The following is a 27,852-nucleotide window of genomic DNA, read 5'->3' as shown; positions in this document are numbered from 1 at the left end:
GTTGGAATGCTCATACAAACAGAGCAATGTTTTGATAGTGCCATGGAGCCACAGTGTTGAGACTTCACCTTTAAACTCATTGTTCATATGCACATTCACACACTATGATTCCTCTAATGGAGTGTTATATGGTAGCATTGCATGCTTAACTGTTCCGTTAATGGAAAATGATAGCTATTTATGAACAAGCGCTGGAGGTATTGTTGAGTGTATTTTTGTTGTGTGAGCAAGTGTGCACCAAACTCTGACTATGGGAGGCCCAGGGAAAGACCTAACTAAATCCCCGCTGCTTCATTCCACAGCAGGTTTACATAGACAACCTCTACTGCTTGGCCATGCATACTAAGTCAGCTCTCAGTAACAGAGTTTAACATAGGAAAGTTTAACGAGGAACTTCCTGTTCACTCTTTTCGATATAATGAATATAAAATGATGAGTGGGGTAGCCAAGCTCCAAAATTACACATGTCACCATAAAAGTGGTCCGTATGACTTGGGCATTATATTCCAAGTCTTCTGAAGCCGTACATTAGCTTTGTATGAGGAACAGATAAAAACTTTAAAGAATAGTTCACCCAAAAGCAAAAAATCGCATTATTTACTCACCCTCATGCCATCCCAGATGTATATTACTTTCTTTCTTCTCCAGAACACAAGTTAAGATTTTTAGAAGAATATCTCAGCTCTGTAGGTCCATATAATGTCAGTGTTCATTTTGGTTTGTTTTCACCCAAAACTGATTGGATCGCTTCAGAAGACACAAATCAAACGACTGGAGTGATATGGATTACTTTTATGCTGCCTTTTATGTAATATTTGGAGCTTCAAAGTTTTTGGTCATCATTCACTTGCATTGCATGGACCTACAGAGCTGAGATTTTCTTTTCAAAATTTGTATTTGTGTTCTGCAGAAGAAAGAAAGTCCTACACATCTAGGACGGAATGAGGGTGAGTAAATTATGAGACAATTTTCTTTTTTGGGTGAACTATTGCTTTAAGTTGTTATTCACTGAAAATCTTGACATTTTCCCTTGCTGTCCTTGGTTCATTTTTGAGACTAGAGAAGTGGCAATGTCCGTTTTGTGAATGATTTGTACTTTTTAGTTCTTTTCAATGAATTAGTTGAACCAGCTCACATAACTGGTCTGAATGATTCGTTCAGAAATTGGACTGATCTGGCTCTGGATTTCAGCTCACTGATTCCATGATTGTATTGGTGAACAGCCCTCTGGAAAGGAGGATTATTAATACATTCATACTGTCTATTTTTTACATAAAGCAATTTTATGACTACAGATGACTGAAATATAGAGCATAAACCATAAACTTTCGCTTTAAATAGTCCTCATTCACTTTCATTATATGGAAAGGAGAGGCCATGAAATTGTTCAAAAATACACCTTTGGTGTAGTACAGAAATAAAAAAGAAAAGAAAGTCACATGCTTGGAGCGACATAAGGGTGAGTATGATGACCGAATGTTCAATTTGTGTTTTTCTCCTCGTTCATCCAGAGATTTAGGCTTCATCATTGTCTTCCATTTCTGACTCTTCCAAAGTCAGACACAGCTCCATTTTAGTAAATTATGTCAACATCACCACACAATGCTGTTACTGAAGTCATGTAGTGTGGAGTTTGTTTCATAGTAATGTTTGTGATACAACTGAACTGCTTAAAACATCCTAATAATCCTTCCTCATTATAAGTGCACTTCATGACTAATGATATTTTATTAGCGTCACTATATTGAATGCATAGCCATATTGTCCTGCTTCTCCCTCCATTGTGACCAATGGGAAATGTCACACAGGAAGCTGAGGTCACATCCTTCAATTGAGCAGAAAGATAGTTGGCTCCAGCACACTAAGTGGTCACTGCTTCCTTTAAGTGTGTGTGTGTGTGTGTGTGTGTGTGTGTGTGTGTGTGTGTGTTTGCATTTTTAAACATATTGTGGGCTGACTCAGGACAAGGAAAACAAGATTTTGTCATTGTATATTGTGTGTGTGTGTGTTTTTCGGTGAGTGTTTTTTTATTTGCGCACGAGATGTGCAGTGTACAGTGGATGGGACAACCAGTTTTGTGTTACAGAAGAAATCCCTGTGTGAGTGTGTGTGTGTAACTATAACAATGTTCAAAACATCCGACAAAACCAAATATTTAGGTTTACAAGGCATAAAAACACATGTACATGATCAACATACATGATATTTTGTTACAACGCAGCACTGGCCCAAAAGGGAAGTGACAGTTCCATCTACTGGCCTGAAACACTCACGCTGGCCCCCCCGGGCCATCCTTATCGTTGAGCCCTGGATTAGCTGTATGTTTTATTTCAGCTCCAGCAAAATACAATTGTTAAACTTTTATGCTGGGCCTGAGACTGATGTTGGTTAGATGATGGGCAAATGGAAGTGTCTAGGTGGGGAATGTTAGGGGGGATGGGGTCTATGTGTGGTAGAGTCTGGTTTTGTATGTATTTTTAGCTCTGCTGTGTCACTGTGTGTATTCAGGGAATATGTAAGGACATTTTAGGACATTTAGTTTTATTCACACCATTCTCATTTTATATTACTCTCTCTGAGACTGCCTCTAAAAGAGAACTTTACAGGCATAATCCCACTTTTAAATCTCATTTTTGGTTAATGTCCAATGTTAAATGACACAACAGGGTTGTCTGTAAGGGTAAGCTTAGTTCTGGGCTTAAAGGATATAATAAATGCTCAGGAGTAAATTTTTACTGTGTGTATTAAGAAGAAAGTCCATTGTATGTAACTGAGTTCAAAATAACTATTTACAGTATTACATTTTATTTTTTTATTCTTATTGTTCTTGTCCTCTGCAGGATTCAGTAACCGCTCTGGCCCTTGATCTAAACCATCCTGCACTGAGAAAGAACAAAAATATTGATGCCTTCTTAAACCGATGTAAGTCTGTCTTAAAGTTAGAAATGTTACTGTACTAGAAATATGACTGTACTAGAAATATGACACAATTGTGATAATTATTTTTTTTTTTTTTTTTGTTGTATTAACAAAATGTGTGATAGACTTGTATAATGACTTGGTGCCTTACAGTTGAAGTCAGAAGTTTACATACACTTAGGTTGTATTAAATAAAACTAATTTTTTAACCACTCCACAGATTTCATAAAGATTTCATTCACATAAAACTATAGTTTTGTTAAGTGATTTAGGACATCTACTTTGTGCATGACATGAGTCATTTTTCCAACAATTTGTTTACAGACAGATAGATTTGCTTTTAATTGACTATATCACAATTCCAGTGGGTCAGAAGTTTACGTACACTAAGTTAACTGTGCCTTCAAGCAGCTTGGAAAATTCCAGAAAATGATGTCAAGCCTTTAGGCGATTAGCCAATTAGCTTCTGGTAGGCTAATTGGAGTCAATTTGAGGTGTACCTGTGGATGTATTTTAATGCCTACCTTCAAACTCAGTGCCTCTTTGCTTGACATCATGGTATATTCCAAATAAATCAGCCAAGACCTCAGAAAAAAATTGTGGACCTCCACAAGATTGGTTCATTCTTGGGAGCAATTTCCAAATGCCGAAAGGTACCACGTTAATCTGTACAAACAATAGTATGCAAGAATAAATGCCATGGAACCACGCAGCCATCATACCACTTAGGAAGGTGGTTCATTCTGTCTCTTAGGGATGAATGTAGTTTTGTGCGAAAAGTACAAATCAATCCCAGAACAAAAAAAAAGGACCTTGTGAAGATGCTGGAGGAAACAAGTAGACAAGTATCTATATCCACAGTAAAAGAGTGCTATATTGACATAACCTGAAAGGTTGCTCAGCAAGGAAGAATCCACTGCTCCAAAACCACAATTAAAAAAGCCAGACTACAGTTTGCAAGTGCACATGGGGACAAAGATCTTACTTTTTGGAGAAATGTCCTCTGGTTACTGTTAAAAAATGTTACTGTTTGGCCATAATGACCATCATTATGTTTGGTGGAAAAAGGGTTATGCTTGTAAGCCAAAGAACACCATAAAAACTGTGAAGCATAGGGGTGCAGCATCATGTTGTGGGGGTGGTTTGTTGCGCGGGTCCGGTGCACTTCACAAAATAGATGGCATCATGAGGAAGGAAAATGATGTGGATATATTGAAGCAACATCTGAAGACATCAGATAAAACTTAAAGCTCGATCGCAAATGTGTCTTCCAAATGGACAATGACCCCAAGCATACCTACAAAGTTGTGGCAAAATAGCTTAAGGACAACAAAGTCAAGGTATTGGAGTGGCCATCATAAAGCCCTGACCTCAATCTGTGGGCAGAACTTCAAAAGCATGTGTGAGCAAGCTGGCCTTCAAACCTGACTTGTTACACCAATTCTGTCTGGAGGAATGGTTCAATATTCCAGCAGCTTATTGTGAGAAGACATTTGACCCAAGTTAAACAATTTAAAGGCAATGTTACCAAATACTAACAAAGTGTATGTAAACTTCTGACTCCCTGGGAATGTGATGAAAGAAATAAAAGCTGAAATACATTTTTCTCTCTACTAATATTCTGACATTTCACATTCTTAAAACAAAGTAGTGATCCTTACTGAGTCAATAGAGGGAATGTTTTCTACAATTAAATACTGAATTTAAATGTATTTTGTTAAGGTGTATGTAAACTTCTGACTTCAACTGTATTATATAGCTATCTAGCTTTTCCTTTTTTTCGTTTTTTTTTTTTAAAGAAAAGAATAGTGATAGATTGATATATCATCTACATATCGAGATATACAGGTGAAACTCAAAAAATTAGAATATCGTGCAAAAGTTCATTAATTTCAGTAATTGAACTTAAAAGGTGAAACTAATATATTATATAGACTCATTACAAGCAAAGTACGATATTTCAAGCCTTTATTTGATATAATTTTGATGATTATGGCTTACAGCTTATGAAAACCCCAAATTCAGAATCTCAGAAAATTAGAATATTGTGAAAAGGTTCAGTATTGTAGGCTCAAAGTGTCACACTCTAATCAGCTAAACACCTGCAAAGGGTTCCTGAGCCTTTAAATGGTCTCTCAGTCTGGTTCAGTTGAATTCACAATCATGGGGAAGACTGCTGACCAGACAGTTGTGCAGAAAACCATCATTGACACCCTCCACAAGGAGGGAAAGCCTCAAAAGGTAATTGCAAAAGAGGTTGGATGTTCTCAAAGTGCTGTATCAAAGCACATTAATAGAAAGTTAAGTGGAAGGGAAAAGTGGGGAAGAAAAAGGTGCACAAGCAGCAGGGATGACCGTAGCCTGGAGAGGATTGTCAGGAAAAGGCCATTCAAATGTGTGGGGAGCTTCACAAGGAGTGGACTGAGGCTGGAGTTACTGCATCAAGAGCCACCACACACAGACGGGTCCTGGACATGGGCTTCAAATGTCAAACGTCTTACCTGGGCTAAAGAAAAAAAGAACTGGTCTGTTGCTCAGTGGTCCAAAGTCCTCTTTTCTGATGAGAGCAAATTTTGCATCTCATTTGGAAACCAAGGTCCCAGAGTCTGGAGGAAGAATGGAGAGGCACACAATCCAAGATGCTTGAAGTCCAGTGTGAAGTTTCCACAGTCCGTGTTGGTTTGGGGAGCCATGTCATCGGCTGGTGTTGGTCCACTGTGCTTTATTAAGTCCAGAGTCAACGCAGCCGTCTACCGGGACATTTTAGAGCACTTCATGCTTCCTTCAGCAGACAAGCTTTATGGAGATGCTGACTTCATTTTCCAGCAGGACTTGGCACCTGCCCACACTGCCAAAAGTACCAAAACCTGGTTCAATGACCATGGTATTACTGTGCTTGATTGGCCAGCAAACTCGCCTGACCTGAACCCCATAGAGAATCTATGGGGCATTACTAAGAGAAAGATGAGAGACATGAGACCAAACAATGCAGAAGAGCTGAAGGCCACTATTGAAGCATCTTGGTCTTCCATAACACCTCAGCAGTGCCACAGGCTGATAGCATCCATGCCACGCCGCATTGAGGCAGTAATTAATGCAAAAGGGGCCCAAACCAAGTACTGAGTACATATGCGTGATTATACTTTTCAGAGGGCCGACATTTCTGTATTTAAAATCCTTTTTTTTTATTGATTTCATGTAATATTCTAATTTTCTGAGATTCTGAAATTGGGGTTTTCATAAGCTGTAAGCCATAATCATAAAAATTATATCAAATAAAGGCTTGAAATAACGTACTTTGCTTGTAATGAGTCTATATAATATATTAGTTTCACCTTTTAAGTTGAATTACTGAAATTAATGAACTTTTGCACGATATTCTAATTTTTCGAGTTTCACCTGTATATATACACTGTAAATGTTTTTCGCATTAATATCTGAATGTATCACTGCATATCCAAGATCTGCTGGCAGCATTGTCAATGTGGAATAAACATTTTGTGTTTTTATACTTTTTTATGGTTTAAAATACGTCATTTTAATTAATTTCAGCTATTTTGTGTATGCCTAATGTGCTTTATAAAATTAAACCATATGATATAATTATTATATCGTAAATTATTGGTGTCTGCCATTGGAAATTATTAGTTGATCCCCCATTTTTTTTATTAAGGGGCATATTTTGCCTACTGGAATTTATTTTCAGGTGCATTTATAAAATATAAAAACTCACAGCATATAATCCATGTATGTTTCGATTGAAACTATTAATTTAAATATAAATGTAAAATTGATACTTTTTAGTAGATATTGATGCATTTCTTTTAGGGGTAAAAATTTGTGTGTGTAATTTGTGTATGTTTATTAAAAGTGAAACTGCGTTCTTGTAAGATGTGTTATTTAACATCTGTTATTTAACATCTGTAGATGAAAAGGCAGTTGGCCGCCTCAGGGAATTACAGGTTAAGCTGGATGATTTTGACAGAGTCCGACTGATTGGTCGTGGAGCTTTTGGCGCAGTGCAGCTGGTAAGTGTGCGTGTGCTGGGAGATACAGTCTTTGGCTATAACTGCGTCTGTGTGTATTTGATGCGAGACGTGAGAGTATTCCCATATCTGCCATTTGTCCTGACGCATAGCCTTTTGTCTGTGCTAATGCCTCTGCTTGTACGCACATGTTCTACCTGCTCTTACTTACCTGCAAAAACACTTACTAAACGCTTTTTAGTTCTGGTCTTATGCATGTAATATTTAAGTATTTAAGTATTCATTTGAAAGATGGCAAATGTTTATATAAATCTTTTGTTTTTTTAACAAAAATTAACTGCTAACATTGTATTATGGACCTCATGCAAAAAAAGAAAGATATGACCCCTCTAAAGCAGAAAGCATACAAGTGATTCACTCGTGGTCATAAGCATTAATGCACATAATTATAAGAAGCATTGCAAACTAACAACAAATTACAGAATGTGCCTTGTTTCAGTTATGGTATACATTGTAGTTTACATTGTATGTTTATATTGTTTATGTAGGTACGACATAAAGCCTCTCAACAAGTGTATGCCATGAAGCAGCTCAGCAAGTTTGAGATGGTCAAGCGCTCTGACTCCGCCTTCTTTTGGGAGGAGCGTGACATCATGGCATTCTCTAAGAGTCCTTGGATAGTGCAGGTGGGATTCTCTGTCATATGCATAACTGCAAACATACCTGAGGTGGGCCGTACAGTTTTTTTGTATCATGTAGTGTACAACATGAAAACAAAATTTAACATACATGACACACTTTAAGACAAAATATAAATAAATAAATGTATTAAAATTGATTGGCGGGTTTTAAAGCTTCATTGAAGCAATAAATAATAACATATGGAGGCTTCTTATTGTCTTTAAGTACTTAACTGCCACAAGGGCCTTTTTAGACCCCATGAAATCAAAATGGGTATGTCTGTTAGCCATCTAAATCATATTGTACTCCAAAAGTTGACCAAATTTAAGGGAAATTTACAAAGAAATTATTTACTTAACCTTATGCCTTCTTAAACTCTTTCTTCTTTGGAACACTAACAATTATTTTTTGAAGGATCTAGTGTGTTATTGTCCATACAATGCAAGTCAATAGGATCCCAATTGTCAAGCTTCAAAAGGTACATAATGGCAGCAAAGGTAATCCATACGACTCGAGTGGTTTAATTCACTTTATGATGCGTCACAAAATAATTTCATTTTTGTTAAGCAGAAGAAATTCATATAAGTTTGAGATGGCGTGAACTATGCCTTACATTTTGTCAACTTTATTAAACAGGCATTTAAAATGGTCTATTTCTTCCAGGAAAACTAAGCAAAAGTGTTGATGTTTAGCTTACTCTACACTACATATTTTTGTCCAATTAAGAATTGATTTTCTAGAATGAGAATGTCCTAATACCACCTTCAGCTGACTAGCAAGAGGAAAATCATGGTTCATTGCCGTGCCGTAACTAAAGCCTTTTGGCTATTAAAAATGTCAGCACGGAAATAAGCAGTGCTCGGCAAGGGATTTCATGGGGTCTTAAAACTGATCTCTGTATGAGAAAATAAACAGACTGAAAATACTGACTTCCGAGTGCGTACAATGAACTACAATATGAAAGTAAATATTCTCTCTTTGTCTATATAGCTGTGCTGTGCGTTCCAAGATGAGAAGCATCTATATTTGGTGATGGAGTTCATGCCTGGTGGAGACCTGGTGACTCTGACCAGCAACTATGACATCCCAGAGGAGTGGGCTAGGTTCTACACAGCAGAAGTGGTGCTTGCACTGGACGCTATCCATTCTCTGGGCTTCATCCATAGAGACATCAAACCAGACAACATGCTGCTAGACCGCAACGGGCACCTTAAACTCGCTGACTTTGGAACATGCATGAAGATGGACTCGGTGTGTTCTGGGTTGTGTGATAAGTGCAATCTGATTTGTCTGTTTGCATAAATGAGGAGAGATAAGCTACAGCCCAATTGTTAGACTATTCATAGTGTATGGTATGAAAGGTTAGGATTAGTGCTTCCCAAATAATAATTTATATAAAAATAAATAATAATAATAAATAAAAAATTGCCAAAGTTGATTCATGGTGTACTCTTTCTGGTGAACCTCTAAAGTGTGAGTTCATGAATCATTTTTCAGCTAATGTTTGGAGGGTTCTCTTTTTATTTGTGAGTTATCCTTGACCGATTATGTCTGATTATTGACAGATGGGGGAAGTGTTTAAGAAATGTGTTCGAAAATGTTTTAGGTAATGGTAGTTGTGAAGAAATTAGATTAGATACTGATGATAACACTCACAAGCAAATGCAAACACTGTGATAAATGGATCTGTGGTGTAAGGGATACTGTCTTGCTACATCAAAGTATGCTGATTGGGATGTAACTAAAATAATTCCCATGCTGTAAGAATCTGTCAACACTGCCATCCTGTGGAGAGTAGAGAAGATGTAGTGCAGCCTGAATTTTGCTTATGTTCCATTGGATTTATTAGGTGGTTTAAAAGCTGAAGTGTGTATTTTTTCTATTGTAATACTTTCTTCTAGTCCAGCTTAATATGCAGAGCCAGTTACAAGTAAGCTATTTGTAAACACTGTTGCTCTTTTAAAACATTTGTTTAGCTTCCTGACCAGCCCAACACAGCAACATCGGCTTAACAAATAACAAGATTTTATGTAGGACAGAAATTACACACTTTACTTTTTAATTCCTTTATTAAACACTGAATAAAATTTGTGTGCACAGATATTTATATTTATGTGTTAACATCTGTATGTGTGTTTAAGACTGGTATGGTCCGCTGTGACACTGCTGTCGGAACTCCTGATTACATTTCACCAGAGGTTCTGATGTCACAAGGAGGGACTGGTTACTACGGCCGCGAGTGTGACTGGTGGTCTGTGGGAGTTTTCATATATGAGCTGCTAGTCGGTGAGTAGCGCCAACTTCCTCTGTATTCTCTTCTGCCTTGTCCTTTAACTGTTCTCTCCATCCAATTTATTTATTCTTCTGTCAATGCGGGCAGGTGACACACCATTTTATGCTGAGTCCCTGGTGGGCACATATGGAAAGATCATGGATCATAAAAACAGATTGACTTTTCCAGATGACATTGAAATATCTAAGGATGCTGAAGACCTCATCTGTGCCTTTCTGACTGACAGGTGAGACAGAGAGAGACACAAAGACGGAATGAGAAAAGCTCAGAAGAGAGAGATTAAAAGTATAATAGATAAACAAATACAGCATAAAGTCAGAGTTTTTAAATATATAGATATGCTGGTTCGCTCACCTTAGCTGGTCTCCTAGCCTGGTGAGGCTGTTCTGTTTGCTGGTTTTAGGGGAGTTTTAGGCATTTTTCAGCTGGTCATGCTGGGAGACCAGCGGGCCGATCAGCTGAAGACCACCTTTGCCAGATTGGGAGACCATGTGGTTTAAGCAGTTTTCTCCTCAGAAGAGGCATTCCTGGGGCCTGTAACATGAAGCTGATTTTAGTGGCTAGCCAGGTAAGTTTTAGTTTAGTTTGTGTCAGCCCTGGGTTTTAAGTACCATGAAAGTGTGTTGGCCTATAGCGGTGTTCATCGGTGTGAGATCACTCAAAGACATTGATCCAATCACCTGTGAGTAAAGTGACCTCTCTGACACAATTAAATCACTGCCCCATGTCCCCTAAAGTGCACTTTACCGAAAAAAATCTTTCCACAAATTTGACTCTTCATAATAAATTTTTTATTTGAGAGTTTAAATATACATTTTGACACACAGAGTCTTGTCTTTTTTACTTTTCCCCCCAATTTGGAATTCCCAATGCGCTCAAGTCCTCATGGTGATGTAGTGACTTGCCTAAATCCAGGTGGCAGTGGACGAATCTCAGTTGCCTCCGCGTCTGAGACCATCAATCCATGCATCTTATCACGTGGCTTGTTGAGCGCGTTATATTTATTTATATTTATTTATAACAATCTCTTGTTGTGCTTTTTAAATGATTTAGATTCATAGTGATCAGCCTTCAGTGGAGAGGTATGTCCCACAGACTCTCAGCAAAAGTGAATCATGCTCCCTCTAGCTCTATCTCTATGTTTCATGTGATTGACTGACTGTTCACTGTTCCCCAGATCAAAGCCTGAGTTGACAGAGAAATTTGATGAGCAGCATCATGGAACTAATTAAGCCTGATTGGATTGACTTGGTTTTGTCAACTTGAAACCAATCCTGTAACCCTGAGTTTGTTCAACTGGCCTCCTGGTATAGGCCCTGATCAAATATTTAGAGAGGGGATGTATGTTATTATGCTCTCTGTTTTCATGCAAGCAAAACACACACCCCTCCCTTTGCTTTCCGACTATTGGAATGTCCCACACGTGGCAGTCCACACTGCTGCAACCCTTTCAATCCAGATGCATGGATAGGGAGGGTAACAACTATTCCAGATTTGTGGATGCTGCTTTGCTCTGTGTGTGTGTGTGTGTGTGTGTGTGTGTGTGTGTGTGTGTGTGTGTCTGTGTCTGTGTGTCTGTGTCTGTGTGTCTGTGTCTGTGTGTCTGTGTGTCTGTGTGTCTGTGTGTCTGTGTCTGTGTGTGTGGTTGTGCTGCTGCTATTCCTCTACTCATCCATGCTCTGCCATTTCCCATCTGCAACTCACTGTTGGACACACACCACTTAAAGGATTAGTCACAGCACTTGTGGTTCTCTGTGTTCGTGTTTGGTTTGTTGACTAGTGTTTTGGTATGTTCAGGGAGGTGAGGCTTGGCCGGACCGGAGTGGATGAAATAAAATGTCACCCCTTCTTCAAGAACGACCAGTGGACCTTTGACACCATACGAGACAGTAAGTGTGAATATACAGTAGATGACTTGTGAGCATGAATTGTGAAAAGTCACATTTATGCAGTCATTTGGTAACAATTTACACTAAGGCTCTAAACTTTTCCTAAAGCATTAGAAATCATGAACTTACATTGAAAATTTTTTTTTTTTTTACAGAATACTATATATTAATCTTGGTTTGTGTTAATTTATAAATATACAGTATTATGCATTGTTAGTTTATGTTAATTTAAAATGCTTTAATGTTAACATAAACAACTTTAATGTTAAAAATTTAAATTAAGAAATTCAGAAGGTGGGGGAAATCTAAAATCTGGTTATGTTAAGTGAGTTTACTTAAAACAACCAATTAGTCAACTTTTATGACATTTAAGTCAGAGCAACTTAAATTTTTAAACAGTGAGCATGTACAATATCATGTTTGGTGGTGAATGCATACTTTAAATGTCATACTTAATTTGATCACTGACCCTCCAGCACCCCCTTATTTGAAACTTTGTGCACCTCTGTGAAATGGAAGTTTACATGTTACTGTTGTAAGTCTATATAGCCAGGCTCTACCATGGAAAATCAGGAAATATGTGGGAATTTAAATATTTTATTTTGACTCCTATATTTTATGATGTTATCCATTTGCTAGTCAAAAAAATGTTTTAACATTCATGGGTCAACATCTGGGGGAATCTTGTAAGGCTGACCACATTGACCCCTGGTGTTACCCATTAATTCATAACTAATAGTAATAAGTGACTTAATAACACTATGCATGTGCTAAATGGGAATGGTACATATAGTCAGAAGTTTTCATACACTTAGGTTGAAGTCATTAAAACTCAGTGCCTCTTTGCTTGACATCATGGGAAAATCAAAAGAAATCAGCCAAGACCTCAGAAAAAATTGTGGATCTCCACAAGTCTGGTTCATTATTGGGAGCAATTTCAAAATACTTGGAAGGAACCACATTAATCTGTACAAACAATAGTACCAAAGTATTAACACCATGGAACCACGCAGCCATCATACCGCTCAGGAATGAGACGCATTCTGTCTCCTAGAGATGAACGTAGTTTGGTGCAAAAAGTGCAAATCAATCCCAGAACAACAGCAAAGGACCTTGCGAAGATACTGGAGGAAACAGGAAGACAAGTATCTATATCCACAGTAAAACAAGTCCTGTATCGACATAACCTAAGCTGCTCATCAAGGAAGAATCCACTGCTCCAAAACCACCATAAAAAAGCCAGACTACAGTTTGCAAGTGCATAGGGGACAAAGATCTTACCTTTTGGAGAAATGTCCTCTGGTCTAATGAAACAAAAATGTAACTGTTTGGCCATAATTACCATCGTTATGTTTAGAGGAAAAAGGGTGAGGCTTGCAAGCCAAAGAACACCATCCCATCCATGAAGCATGGGGTGCCATCATGTTGTGGGGGTGCTTTGCTGCTGGAGTGACTGGTGCACATCACAAAATAGATGGCATCATGAGGATGGAAAATTATGTGAATATACTGAAGCAACATCTCAAGACATCAGCCAGGAAGTTAAAGTTTGTTCGCAAATGGGTCTTCCAAATGGACAATGACCCCAAGCATACCTCAAAAGTTGTGGCAAAATGGCTTAAGGACAACAAAGTCAAGGTATTGGAGTGGCCATCATAAAGCTCTGATCTCAGTCTGAACTGAAAAGGTGTGTACGAGCAAGGAGGCCTACAAACCTGACTCAGTTACATTTGTTCTATCTGGAGGAATGGGCCAAAATTCCTGCAACTTATTGTGAGAAGCTTGTGGAAGGCTACGCAAAATGTTTGACCCAAGTTAAACAATTTAAAGGCAATGCTACCAAATACCAACAAAGTGAATGTAAACTTCTGACCAATTGGGAATGTGATGAAATAAATAAAAGCTGAAATATACCATTCTCTCTACTATTATTCTGACATTTCACATTCTTAATATAAAGTAGTGATCCTAACTGACCCAAGACAGGGAATGTTTTCTATGATTAAATGTCAGGAATTGTGAAAAACTGAATTTATATGTATTTAGCTTAGGTGTATGTAAACTTCTGACTGTACTAAATTCTTGCATAACATATTTTCATGTAAAGAGAGGAGTTTATAGATTTCCTTTTGAATTGAATTGAGTTGTTCATATCTCTTTAGTCTGTGGCTAGAGGCTTTTGGAGTACATTTTTTATATTTCCTGAAATTCTTTCTCTCTACACACATACAAACATGCAACACACTCATGCTACAAACCTGGTGACAGGGAAAGCTATTTCAGTCATATGTAGCATTTGGTGTTTAAGCATTTATTTTATTATGGTCTCCACCATATGAGAATTGTTATTGAAGTATATTATTATGTTGGATGCCGTGATTGGCCTATTTGTATGGGGTTTTTTTCTTCTTTTTAACTGTAATATATAGCTTTGCATGATGGATGCACAATTTCCCCCTGATTATGGTTCATGGTTGTTTATGGGAAGCTGTGCTTGGTCAGTTTACACCTTTCTATGCTTTGCATGGTAGACATGTTGTGTTGTTGAACAGGGCTTCAGCATACTCTTATACTTTACAGTTAGCTGTGCTATGCTTTGTGCTGTACTTCGCTCCACTGCTGTATGGTGCTGTCTCATATTGTGCTGCTTTGACTGTGTTTTGTTTGTCTGTGATGTGCTGTGATCTGTTGTGTTGCAGCACACTGTGTTGTGCTTTCTTACATTGAGTGTTGTGCTGTAATGTGTTGTAGTGCTCTGATGTGTTTTGCTTTTTTTATGTTGTACTCTGCAGTGTTGTGCTGTCACTGTGATGATGTGATGTGATGTGTTGTACTGTGCTATGCTGTCACTGTGATGTGTTGTGCTTTGTATTGTACTATGCTGTGCTGTGATGTGTTTTACACTGCGGTGTTGTTCTGTCTTGTCTTGTGTGTTGTGCTGTGATGTATTGTTCTGCGCTGCTGAGTTGTGTTGTGCAGTGCTCTGCTGTTTTGGGCTCAACCCTACCCTAACAGGGGCACACCGCTCCTCACAGCACAACACAACACGGCAGAGCACAGCACCATACAGCACAGCACAATACAACATTGCACAAGACACCACAGCAAAGCACAACACAGAAGAGAACACAGTATAACACAAGAAAAAATTATTCACTGTGAGTTATGGTGCTGTGCACTGCTGTGTTGTACTGTGCTCTGCCGTGTTGTGTTGTGCTGTGAGGAGTGGTATGCTCGTATGGAGGGAGGTTTGAGGGGGATGGGGTTGCTTTCAGTAAGGATGGAACCCATCATGTGGCCCGTACACAGCTACTTATGAGAGAAGTGCCTTAAAACCATAGAGTAAGACTATCTCTCTCTCTCTCTCTCTCTCTCTCTCTACTCCCTTACTCCCTCACTCCAGTGGTGCCCTCACGCTCTTGCTCACATACTTTAATTCACTTTCTATCTTGCTTTCTCTCTGCCTCCACAGTGGCCTGTTATTAACAATGCAATCAAGGAGCATTCTGGGAAACTGAACAACAACTGCAGTTACATGCATCCATATTGTTCCAAATACTCATTCATTTTAGCTTTTCAATCTTTTTTCTAACATTCATTATATTTGAAAATTTAAATATTTCTATTTTAAATCAACCAGTCTATTTCAAAATCTAAATGAATGAGGATGTCTTTTAAAGGAGACCTATTATGCCCCTTTTTACAAGATGTAATATAAGTCTCAGGTGTCCCCAGAACGTGTCTATGAAGTTTCAGCTCAAATACCCCATGGAACATTTAATATACCATGTTATAAATGCCTCTTTTTGGGTGGAATCATAAACACACTGATTTTGTGTGTGTCTCTTTAAATGCAAATGAGCTGCTGCTCCCCGCCCCCTTTCCGGAAGCTTGTGCTTCGGATACTACAGCAATAACAAATCAGAACCAATATGACTGACAAGCATAAATACCGGAGTTCAGCCATATATGTATGAAAATATGTGTGTATGTATATGTATATGTGTATGTGTGTATATGTATGTATATCTGGTCTCTGAATACAATCAGAGACAATGGTAACTTTAGCTGTATTAGCCGTGAAATCAGCTAACAAGCACATTCGTTAAAGGTGATTTGCAAACATTCACAAAATACAAAGTGCGATACTTTCATCTTTAGGATATAAAGCTGGAACACGAACAGTTGGTACTAGTCCATGCTTGAGAATATGTTTTCTTTTTAAAACCCACTTGACACACATTCACAAAGCAGTCCGGTGTAAAATTATTTGCACAAACATACACACATTTTTTTATGTTTTGTGGCACATTTCCTTCAAAAACCAAACTTGTCCACTGCGTCTTCAGTGGCTCTGATGCTCTGATGTTCACTTTTACAACTAACACCAGAACACTTATGACTTTATTCTTCTAACTGTATCTGCACCAGCGTGGAAAAAAATTACGGACTGTGTGTAGATCACTCGGGAGGATCTATGATAATAGGGTGGAGTCTGTCACCAGTCGTGGGCAGGGGCGTGTCTAGAGCATTTTCAGTGGGGGGGCCATGCTGGGGCACTGCCTCCAAACGGGGTGGCCGCCAGTGACCAAAAAAAAAAGCGAAATTCTACAGTATATTACGTAAATCCTATTGATTTTATTATTTTTTTAACTTGAATAAAGTTACTTGTAAACAAATGTAGTAATAAAGCACATTTTTGATTAATTTAGTTTTTTGTCATCCCTGTATATATCCATTAAGTTAAATTTAAGAGCCAGTGTTTATTATTTTTAGTGTTTTCATAAAACTAACAAGTTTATAAAATAAAAGCAATTTTAATAATGAGCAATTTTAAAAACCCAGAAGCAGAAACGATGTCAACTATTTTCTTTTAATTAGTTTGGCCATTACAATATACAGTAGTTTTATTCACAATCTCTTTCAAATAATAATAATTAAAAATAAAAATTCCCCCCACTGTAATAATTCAAATGGTTTGGCCAAAACATCATGGTGTTTCATTCAACATTTCTTTCAGATTCATTTACAAAAAAGCTGAGTAACACAGAGTTAAAGTTTTAGCACTGTAACAGTTCAAATGAAAACACCACAGTTTAAAAATAAAATATGGAACCATTACATTGTGCTTTGCTAATATATTAAAGAACAGTCTTTAAATTTAAATTAAAGTTTAGTTTAGAAACAATAAAAACAGTAGCAGAAAGAGAGGAAAACAGTCGAAAAAGAAAGAAGGCAGACCTCAACTAAAACAGCTGGATTCTTCTGTTTCGGTGGTGACTGGCAAGCTCACCATTATTATTTATAATGGTTGCAGAGTTATTATCTATATTGATTAAAAATAATGGTATTGAAGGTATTTCAGTGTTGTATAGACATGTACTTATAAGTCAGTTTGCTGACGATACAACATTGTTTCTAAAGAATGAATATCAAATTCCATGAGCTTTACATTCTATTAACCAGTTTTCTAAAGCTTCGGGGCTACATTTAAACCTAAACAAATGTGTAATGTTAACACTGCATGAGTTTCCTTTGCAGTCATTATCTAATATACAAATTAAAAGGGAAGTTAAATATTTGGGGATTATTATTTCTAAAGATAAAGATGTTATGGAGAATAAAAATGTGTTGAATAACATAGATAAATGTAAGTCCATATTGAATAGATGGCTGCAGAGGGATCTTACAATTTTTGGAAGGGTTCTTTTATCTAAAATGGATAGTTTGTCCAGACTCATCTATCCAGCCTTCTCCTTGCCCATATTGACACAAATGATTAAATTAATAACTAAGGTGAATTTTAAATTTATTTGGAGAAATAAGTGTCAGTACATTAAAAAGGAGGACATGATTAATAAATATGAAGACGGTGGGGTGAATGCTATCGACATTATGAATGGTGTTTTGAAATTGAAATGGTTAAAATCCTTCATTCAAAATAGCCACTCCTTTTGGTTTATTGTCCCCAATGCTATCTTTAACAAACTGGGGGGAATACACTTTCTGTTATGTTGTGACTTTGAGTGCACCTCGTTACCAGTTAAACTTTCATCCTTCCATCAGCAAGTGCTGCTCTATTGGAAACTATTGTTCAAACATAACTTCACTCCTCACAACACTCCAGTTTGGAATAGTAGATATATAAAATTTGGCAGAAAATCTGTATATCTTGAAGAATGGATATCTAAAGGGATTTGGGCTATAGCCCATTTCTTGGATGATAATGGAAATTTGTTACTGTATAGAGAGTTTTGTGAGAAATTCCAAGTACAGAGTACCGTTAATATTTGTAATAGAATGATTAGAGCTATACCAATTCAGACATGTTGTACTCCAAAATCTCCCCAGTACTGAGACAGCTCTCCTTAGAAGGTTAGGATTTTTGTGATAAAAAATTTACAAATAGAGTCATTAGAATTTTTTTTTTACAGGCTTATTACCCAAACCCAATTAGACGGGAATATGTGCTTAAAGATTTTGATAAGGTTGAAATAAAACAAATTTGGAAAAATTATTTGTCTTTTCCTCTCCCTCCTAAAGCTAAGGAGGTGAACTTCAAAATTTTAAATGAGATTTATCCTACTAAAGAATTTTTAAGATTTAAATTTTATTTTAATGTGAATAATTGTGTTTTTTGTGAAACAAATATTGAAAATCTAGAGCATGTCTTCTTTGATCGTGATCTGGTGCAACCCTTTTGGAGTGAGGTGCAGAATTGGTTAAGGTCTAAAAATTAATAGTATTAATTTCTTGTTATGTTTTGGAAAGTTTTTCATTCATAAATGCAGATGGTTTAAATCTAAACCCAACTTTAATCACTGGATGAATGAGGTTAAACTCTTGTGCAAATCTTTAAAATTTGTTAAAAATCAGAAAGCCCTTAAACTGATTTCTCTTTTGGATACGTTTAAATTAATTAAAGTCCCTTTTTATTTATTTTTGTTTTTTTTCTATTTAATTATTGGTTTGTTCATAGTGTGTTTTCTGTTCTTTGTACTAGCTATGCTCAACCTATGGCTGAACAATTGAGGTTATATTCAGAGATTTGTTGATGTACCTTGTTTGTTTGTGTTGTTGAAGGATAATAAAAATTAAAAAAAAGTATGTCGAAACAATTTACGGCAATTGTAGACAGTAGTTATTTGAGAAAATTTTTATGTATATTTTGATAAGTCACTTGTGATTTGTATTCTTTTTTTGGCAATAAAGATGACTTTATTAAGCTTTAAAAAAAAATAATAATAAATAAAATAATTCTTTGAATCACGAACTTCAGTAGAGTCTATAAACTGATTGGCCGTAAAATGAACCAATCACAAGACATCTTATGGGGGGGCACCTGGGGTGGCCAATCGAATTTCAGGGGGTGCCCCCCCTGGCCACCACGTAGACCCGCCCCTGGTCGTGGGCAAGGCCTGCTCTAATGTGACGTCACTTTAGAGCAGAAACGAAAATCATTCATTTTGACACACTGTTTTTGATTAATAGAAATATAAGAGAGGAGTGGGTGGACTTTTAATATTGTAGGGTGGTTGTGTACACACACTGCCAACTCATATTTATGTACAAACACCATGTTAAAGTGCATTTTGCATAATAGGTCCCCTTTAAAGCAGCAAGATCCAACATCCCACAGCTGAAAAGACCTGCTTAGAATTTCCTTGCTGGTCCAAGCTGGTTTATGCTGGTTAGTGCTGGTTTAGTGCTAGATTGCTATGCTGCTCACCAGCACAAAAATGCTGGTTAACCAGCATGGTCTTTTGATAAAGCTGGTTGACCAAAGAAAATAAGCTTTCTTGTTAAGAACATTGATACGGACACCAGCATATCAGCATCCCATACTGTGGACCAGCATACATGCAATAAAGCGTATTAATACACTGGTGACCAGCAATGCTTCTATTTTCAAGAGGGCCATGGCTGTTTGCTTTTGGTTGTGGACATTTGAATTCAAGAGTTTCAATGCAGCCCAGTTCCCTTTAGATGTTTGACACATGTTCTCTTAGTGTGCTCAGTAAGTGAGCTCTAGAGCTTGGGGTGTGTTTTGAATGTGTAAGTGAGCATGAGTGTGTGTACGCACAGTAGGTAGTAAGTACTGGCCAACTTGGCAAATCACACACACCACTCCTCCTTTCAGTACAGTGTCTGCTTTGTACGCTACACACACTGAGCCTTTCAGCCATTCTCTCTCTCTCTCTCACACACACACACATGCACTCAAACTCAAACAGGACACATTTCTGCTCAAATGCTATGCTACAATATTCTCACCCCCACCCCCTCTCTCTTACTCTCTCTCTCAGCCATGGCTCCAGTGGTGCCAGAGCTGAGCAGTGATATTGACACCAGTAACTTTGATGATGATATAAAGGATGATCCAGGGGGCAACGAGACCTTCCCCCCTCCCCGTGCCTTTGCAGGAAATCAGCTTCCGTTTGTGGGCTTCACCTATTTCAGGGAGGACGAGTAAGTGTGACAATGAGTGTGTTTTATGCTTGTTTGTGAGATGATAGTACTGTCAGTGGAGCAGTTGCTATTGATAGTGCGATCTCATATTGCAACAAATTTATCTAACAAAACTGGTAGGTTGCGCAATATTGTAATGTAATATAACAACGGTTTAAACAACGGTTTAAAAAACGGTTTAAAGTTTTAACACTTTGGTTTCAATAAAAGTGGACTTCACACTTCACCTAAAAAAATGCACTACAGTATGCCTGGTATTACTTGAACTTCATTTGACCAATGGATTTCCAGGATTTTTCCAGGCCTTCTTGATTACTGAATAAGGATTTGTTTTAAATAGTTTTTTAGAGATTGTAACACAAAGAGCATTTTCAAGTCAATAGAATAATTTTGAGGCAGAAAAATATATATATTTTCACGATTAAAATTTTTATGCTTTTATCTATTTCCATGACTTCTCTAGGCATGGATATCTCAATACAAATTTTTGAGGCACTTATAATGGAAGTGAATGGGGCCAATCTGTAAGCATTAAAATACTTATTTTTTCAAATGTATAGCCACAAGACATACATAATATATGTGATAACATGATTTTAATGTGATAAAATTGCTTACATTTCTGTGTAGATATACATTAAATGTAATGTAACAATGTAATGCTGTAAACCCTAAAACCCAAAAATTACTATCAGAATGAAAACTTTACTGCTAAAATAATACAAAAGTTTTAACAAAAGAATCCATGTTAGTTCCTTTATAAAATAAGAGCCACACTGTAACCTTGATTTTTGCTCTAAGGAGGGACTAGTTGAAATAATGTTTTGTGGTAATCAACATTGTGCCACAAATGCTGTTGATTAAGCTTAACTTGTACTGAACACAAAATGTTTCTTTAAATGTATTCTAAAATAATGTATACATAAAAAGAAATGACACACGTGAGAGAAACTGAGAGGGAAAGAGGTCAACATTTTACATTTCAGACATTGCTGCACTGTTCAAGTTTTACACAGGTATCTTGTTCTCTTCCACACATTTACTCCCTCACAGATCCACAGTGTAGAAATGTAAAACTACAGCAAATCCCAGTATGGGCTGATACAGTGAAGGCAGGCTGTACGGTAATTTTGCTCATTAGAGTGTATGGTTATGGTAACTGTGAATGAGTGCTACATTTGTTCCATTACAACTCCCTCCTTTTTCCTTCCTCTGTTTCCTCCCTCGCCTTCTCAGTTTCTCCAGTGTGGCTGAGTGAAGCCACATGGGCTGCTGGCAGAGCTGATTGAAGAGTTGCTTTGAGATTTTGCTCTCTTTTCTTTCCCTCTCTTTTTCTAAATTATGCTCTAAACTGTCTTTTCATCTTGAATTGATTTATTAGAATGTTTTGCTGCTGAGTCTTAGCTGCTTTCTCTTTCAGGCTTTTAACCCACAAACATAACAGTTCAGAGAAGGAGACTGAAAGCTGCACTGATAGTTTCACAAAGGATCATGGTTTAAACAATTCTGAGGTACATATGTGTGTTTGGGTGTGTGTGAGGCAATAGTTTAGGGACAAAACTGACCCATTGCTAAGCTCCGCCCCCCTTTGTTTCTGTTGCCTCCAGACAAGCTTTACAGAACGTCCAATCATTTTCAGTAAAATGTCCTCATAAAGTGGTAAACATGAAATTAATTTTAAATGGGTATTATTCTTATGTTGGTCCAAACGTTGTCTGATAATATGGAGCACAGCAGCAGTTCCCAAGGTTCACAATGTCAGCAACATTTCACTAATTTTTAGCAAAGGGTCAGTTGTCCCTGGAAGTGTCCCCCTTTGGGGACATTCAGTCATGTTGGAAAATCTTTTGCATTTTTAGAAAAAAAATGGTTAGTCTTTTAGTTATTAGAAGTATTAATAAAAATCCCATTTAGATTCTATAAACACAAACATTTAACATCCGTATTTTCCTTTCATCTTGTATGTATTTTCTTAGTCCAATGATCTGCAAAGGAAGCTGATTAAGTTGGAGGAAAAAATCAAACATGAGATGCAGACAAAGGAGGAACTGGAGAATAAATGCCGGTACAAATACTCGTATACCTGTATGCAACATGCAGTATATACACATGTTTTACAGTGGATAATGTCTGGTTTAAATTGCTAGGAAATCCAGAATTTTGTTGGACTAGATAACAAAATGTCAAAAGCAATGATTGCTTCACTTACATCAGTGTTGTGTCTCAACAGAACAGCAAATCAGCAACTGGAAAAGTTGTCCAAAGAGCTTGAAGAAGAGGTAAGGTGCATTCTTAAAATCAGAGTGAAAACGTGGTTTGAAATTGGTTTGAAATCAAATTAAATGCAGCTTTTCACAATTATCCTCCTGGGATTAATAGTGCGCCTGTTTCTATGCTTTAATATCTCTCTCTTTTTCTCTTGTTATAGATGAATGACAGACAGAAGGTGGAAGAGACTCTGAGGGCACTGGAGAGAGAGAAAGCCTTGCTGAAACACCAGCGCTCCGAGAGTGTAAGAAAGGCTGGTCTGGAGGCCGATAGAAAGCATGTTCTTGAGAATGAGGGTAAGGACAGCAGAGAGAACCACAGAATGGAACCTTCATTCAATTTAACAATAGGGATGCACCAATCCGCTACCTGGATCGGTATCAGCTCCGATACTGATGTTTTTAAATAGATCGGGTATCGGTCTGACAAGCCCGATCCAAATCCGATACTGTGTTAGTCATGTTCATTACTGTCAAGCTCCAAAAATGACATAAAAGAACCATTAAAACACAATTAAAATAGTTCATATGACACTCGCATTCTATTCAAAGCCACTTGAAGATGTGTGATAACTTGCAACAGTCTTATGATACTTTAATGGAGGCAATAATGAAGTCACGGGTATGTTTGACATACTAGACAGGTCTGGAGTCTCAGAGATACGATCCATGAGAACAGACAGAGTGTGTGTGAAAGCGGGGTATATATATGTCCTTGATTAGCCACTAATGATATGCAGGTGCGTGTAATCCGTACTCAGGGGAGAGTTTGTGCTGATTGCAGTGAGGAAGAAAGTGAGAGAGAGAGACCGGTGGATCCCTGACAAAATGTCCACGATTGAGATGTATTACTATTATAATATATTATTATTATCATTTGTTTAAAAATTATAATAATATTTAAGTTGAATGGATTCCTAAAAATAACTGTGTGAATGAAAAGTGAGCTGATGTCTTACAAACTAAATTGAACAAAAAAGAGAGCTGAACCTGAATGAAGTCCAGATACAAGTTGAAAAATGTTTTAGGAAAACAAAAATGGCTTATTTTCTAATGATGATTTATACTAGAATTACTGTTAATTTTACTGCTACATTATCCAGTATACTATTTAATAATAAAGTGCTTCTTAATAAGCTATACATTTATATTTAAATAATGTGTAGTTAGAGGTTTGTGTTTCTTTACATATTAAAGAGCACACCCAATTAGTTCCACACAATAATGTAAAAATATTCTAAACTGATTATGCAAAAAAACAACACTGGTATCAGATTGGAAGAGAAAAAGTGGTCTCGGTGCATCCCTATTGAACAGTGATTATATTGCATATTTACATATTTGAAGTCTAGTGCACATAGAGCTGTTCAGCTTGTAGTCCTAAAACTTGGAAGAGCATTTGCATGGGTTCCCTTTGAAATGTTTGTTTTTAGAAAAGTGTTCCATCATCTTCTGTCTGTCCACCTGCATTATAGCTAGACATAAGTTTATGTTCTTTGACTTACCTGAGCACAATCTCCAGTGAGCGCTGACTTCACTGTCTTTGTCGTACTCTCTCTGTTTAATACTGAATCTCTTTTCTAATTCTCCAAAGTACTGGCCCAAATTTTTTCTCTGATTTACTCAGTACTAACCTCTGACATTCTCCCATCTAGAAGTATTAGTTCTGCTCTGCTAAGTTTGATGCTAACATATTTGCCATTTCTCTGTCCTGCAGTGGGTAGCCTGAAAGAGCAGCTAGCCGAGCTGAAGAAGAAGAACCAGAATGCTCATCTCTCCACCGAGAAGAACATTCACCTGGAGAGGCAGGTGGGTCCCTCAGCACTGACCTCAGAAAAAATACTTTAATGTCATTAGGCAACATTTTATATCAGATTACTGGACATTTAAACGTTTGAAAACGTAAAAAATTAAACAATAGTTATTAGAGGTGAAATTATTTTTTGCTGTTAAAGGAATATTCCGGGTTCAATACAAGTTTGGCTCTGTCAACAGATTTTATGCATAGTGTTATCAAGTCAAGTCAAATTTGTTTCTATAGCGCATTTAAAAGCAACAGTGCTGTACAATAAAACGTTGAGCATATAAAAAGAAAGCATTCAAGGAAAACATACAATGTACAAAATATAAACACATTAAATAAAATACAATCAGAAAACTTCAACATAAAACCCTTAAACTAATCTTAATTAAAAGCCAGATAGAACAAATAAGATTTAAGAGCCGATTTAAAACTTGCTAGTAAAGGAGAAATCCTCACATTTACGGACAGACTGTTCCAAAGTTTAGGTGCTGCAGCAGAGAAGGCCCGACCACCCTTAGTTTTACAGTGACAACGTGGGACAGTTAAGAAAAGATGATTACTAGAATAAAGTATTGTATTTTGGTGTGACACCAGATAAAGCCTTGTACTCAAAAACAGCAATTTAAAAATCTATTCTAAACTTTACAGGAAGTCAATGCAAAGTCGATAAAATGGGAGAAATGTGATCCCTCTTTTTAGTTCCGGTAAGAAGTCTCACTGCAGCATTTTGGACAATTTGCAAGTGAAAGATCGCTGTTTGAGGCAGGCCACAGTATAGCGAATTACAGTAGTCCAAGCATGATGTTATGAGAGCTTGGATTACAGTCTCCAAATCTTTCGGGTTAGAAACCGTTTTAATTTTGCAACCAATCTCAGATGAAAGAAATTGCCCTTTACCACTGTACTGATTTGTTTCTCAAAATTTTATGTAACTCCAAGATTTCTTACATGAGGTTGAACACTGGCAGAAAGAGAACCTGAATTAAAAACAGATGGAGATCTGGAGGGGCCTAAAATCAGAATTTCGCTTTTACATTCATTTCATTGCAAAAAATTAGCCATCAAACATTTGATCTCCTCAAAACAGATGCGAAGCAAATCCAAAGGATAACTACTGTCAGTTTTAGTTGGTAGATAAAATTGTGTATAGTCATCTTAGCAGTGGTAGGAGATCTTATAAAGTAAAGGGGAGCATATAAAGTGAAAAGAGTAGAGGGCCTAATATGGACACATAATAGGGGAACCGACGAAGAAGAAAACTTCCCAATGCTCTCTGAGAAGGTTCTATCTTTGAGGTAAGAGGCCAACCACTGCAGGGCAACACCCTGAATACCCACAATCTTTTCCAACCGATGTAACTGAATACTTTGATCGATTATATCGAATGCAGCGCTTAAATCCAACAAGACAAGCACCGCATACGAACCAGTATCTATAAATTGCAACAGGTCATTGCTGACCTTCAACAGTGCAGTTTCCGTACTGTGCATTGATCTAAAACCCAACTGAAAAGTATCTAAAATATTGGACAGACTGATATAGGAATTCAACTGACGATACACAACTCTCTCTAAGAGCTTTGAAATAAAAGGAAATTTGGAGATAGGTCTGAAATTGCTAAGGATAGATGGGTCAAGATGGGGTTTCTTAAGCAGAGGATGAACTAGCAGGTACAACTCCATTTGCTAGAGAACTGTTAATAATGGCTGTTATAGCCGGGCTCAAGGTTACAAACACTTCCTTCAAAAGGTGAGTTCATCGTACTCACAGCTGGAGCATTTAGCCTTGGAAACAATATCAGCTAGCTGAGCAGAGGTAACTGGATGAAAACAAGTTAGCGAATCTTTTGGTGAACAAATCAAAGGGGAATCATATGTTGATGGCTTAATGGAAGCCTTGATCTCCAAGACTTGGAGTGGGTGTTATAATTTAACCAAGGCTGGGCGATGCCCTTACTTTTAGCTTTCCTGGGCTTAAGGGGAGCAACACAGTCTATAGAAATAGTGCAGGATTTAGTAAAAACCTCCACCATCTCTTCAGTGTTTAATTTGTCAAAGAAGACAGCATCCACAAAGTAAGCTTGATAGTACTTTGAAAATAAACTTGGAGTGGAGGTGGGAGAAACAAAGACAGATTCAAACACAATTGACAATCAATGACTCTCAGATATGTTATGGGAAAACCATGTGACAACACCAGGTCCAATGTGTGCCCCAAATTATGAGTAGGGTTAAAAACTAATTGTGACAGATTTAAAGATTCAATGAAGCATAAAAACTCTTTCACCAAAGGTTTAGATGGACAGCAAAGGTGAATATTAAAATCTCCTAGAATCAACAGTGTATCACAGCGAGACACAATATTAGAGTTCTTGTTAAAGTTCGGAGGCCTGTAAACCAGTGCACATAATACAGGACCCCCTATGTCGATTCTCATTAACTGTACCTCAAAACTGGAAAAAACATCTGTATGTAATTTTTGGTTTTTAAATTTGTTTTTAAAAACAGTAGCAACACCTCCGCCATGACCAGAAAGTCTTGGAGTGCTAAAAAAGCACAATCTGGTGGAGAATGTTCACCAAGAGATGATAATTCATCCTGTTTCAGCCATGTTTCTGTCACAAATAAAAAGTCAAGTGAATTTGAGATGAAAAACTCATTTAAAATGAATGAGCTTTTTCAGCATTTGGAGATTCATTTTTATTGAACAGAGATTTAAAGGATTCACAGACCATAACTCTGCGAATGACTTTGAAAAGGAACGACTGGATGAAATTACTGAAATATTATCACTAACCAAGGAAGCGAACTGTGCACCTATACAGAAACTGCACCGAGATCCACGGTGGACATATCGAGGACGGTGTAGAATTTCCAAGGAAGCACAGTGATTTTTATATTTCCACAGGAAGATGATATGAAGATTTCAGATCATGCAGATCCAAAGATGAGTAGAAGAGAGCCATAACTAGCCAAATATAATATCCAAGAGCCGAAGCAGCAAGGTAGAGAGGGCTAAGAACATTAATACAGCTGTAACACACGAGAGCAGTGAGCAGAAGGGACTTCATCATTTGTAACACCACCACAACCAGGTCTTTGTCTTAATGGTCTTAATGTACACATGTACCAACACGCCCGCATACAAGCATGCAGCAGTACAGCTTCCAGCTGAGAGCAGTCGATCCCAGGTCACCGCAAGTCCAGGCCATCCAAACACAAACAAGCAAGTGCGAACCTCATCCTAGGTAAGATGGAGTTTAGTGGATGAAAGGCAGGCAGGTATTTCAGGCACTCCCCACGACTAGCAGCTGATCATCCAAATAGGGATGCTCCAAAATATAATATAAATGCAGCGTGAAACTGAACAAAAAACCAGACTAGAACTAATGTAAAAGTTTAAAAGGATCAAGCCGGGGAGCAGCGGCAGTCAGACACACCATGTACGCTCACCGCTATCAAGAAACATTTTCTTTAAAAAAGCAAAATTGAGGTTACAGTAAGGCCACTTACAATGGTAGAGAATGGGGACTTTTATCAAAACA

The 27,852-nt window shown here is 37.4% G+C and overlaps 1 protein-coding gene across 5 annotated transcripts in view; it reads left to right on the top strand.

Moving 5' to 3' along the window:
- LOC127623852 (rho-associated protein kinase 2-like) overlaps positions 1-27,852 on the top strand; it is a 52,111-nt gene that overhangs the window by 2,113 nt on the left and 22,146 nt on the right. For 4 of the 5 annotated variants that reach the window (XR_007968101.1, XM_052098414.1, XM_052098416.1 and 1 more), the window contains exons 2-14: positions 2,841-2,922; positions 6,847-6,947; positions 7,454-7,591; positions 8,577-8,837; positions 9,728-9,872; positions 9,967-10,105; positions 11,677-11,768; positions 20,075-20,237; positions 21,658-21,748; positions 22,214-22,302; positions 22,468-22,516; positions 22,666-22,801; positions 24,222-24,313. Coding sequence is in view for 4 of the 5 variants with exons in the window: in XM_052098414.1 (XP_051954374.1) it covers positions 2,841-2,922; positions 6,847-6,947; positions 7,454-7,591; positions 8,577-8,837; positions 9,728-9,872; positions 9,967-10,105; positions 11,677-11,768; positions 20,075-20,237; positions 21,658-21,748; positions 22,214-22,302; positions 22,468-22,516; positions 22,666-22,801; positions 24,222-24,313 (1,578 nt within the window). In the remaining variant the exon portion in view is untranslated. The other variant, XM_052098417.1, reaches the window with a different exon arrangement.

This window comes from Xyrauchen texanus, chromosome 30 (assembly GCF_025860055.1).
Source record: "Xyrauchen texanus isolate HMW12.3.18 chromosome 30, RBS_HiC_50CHRs, whole genome shotgun sequence".
Taxonomy (NCBI): domain Eukaryota; kingdom Metazoa; phylum Chordata; class Actinopteri; order Cypriniformes; family Catostomidae; genus Xyrauchen; species Xyrauchen texanus.
This window is presented reverse-complemented; position numbering and strand designations above follow the sequence as displayed.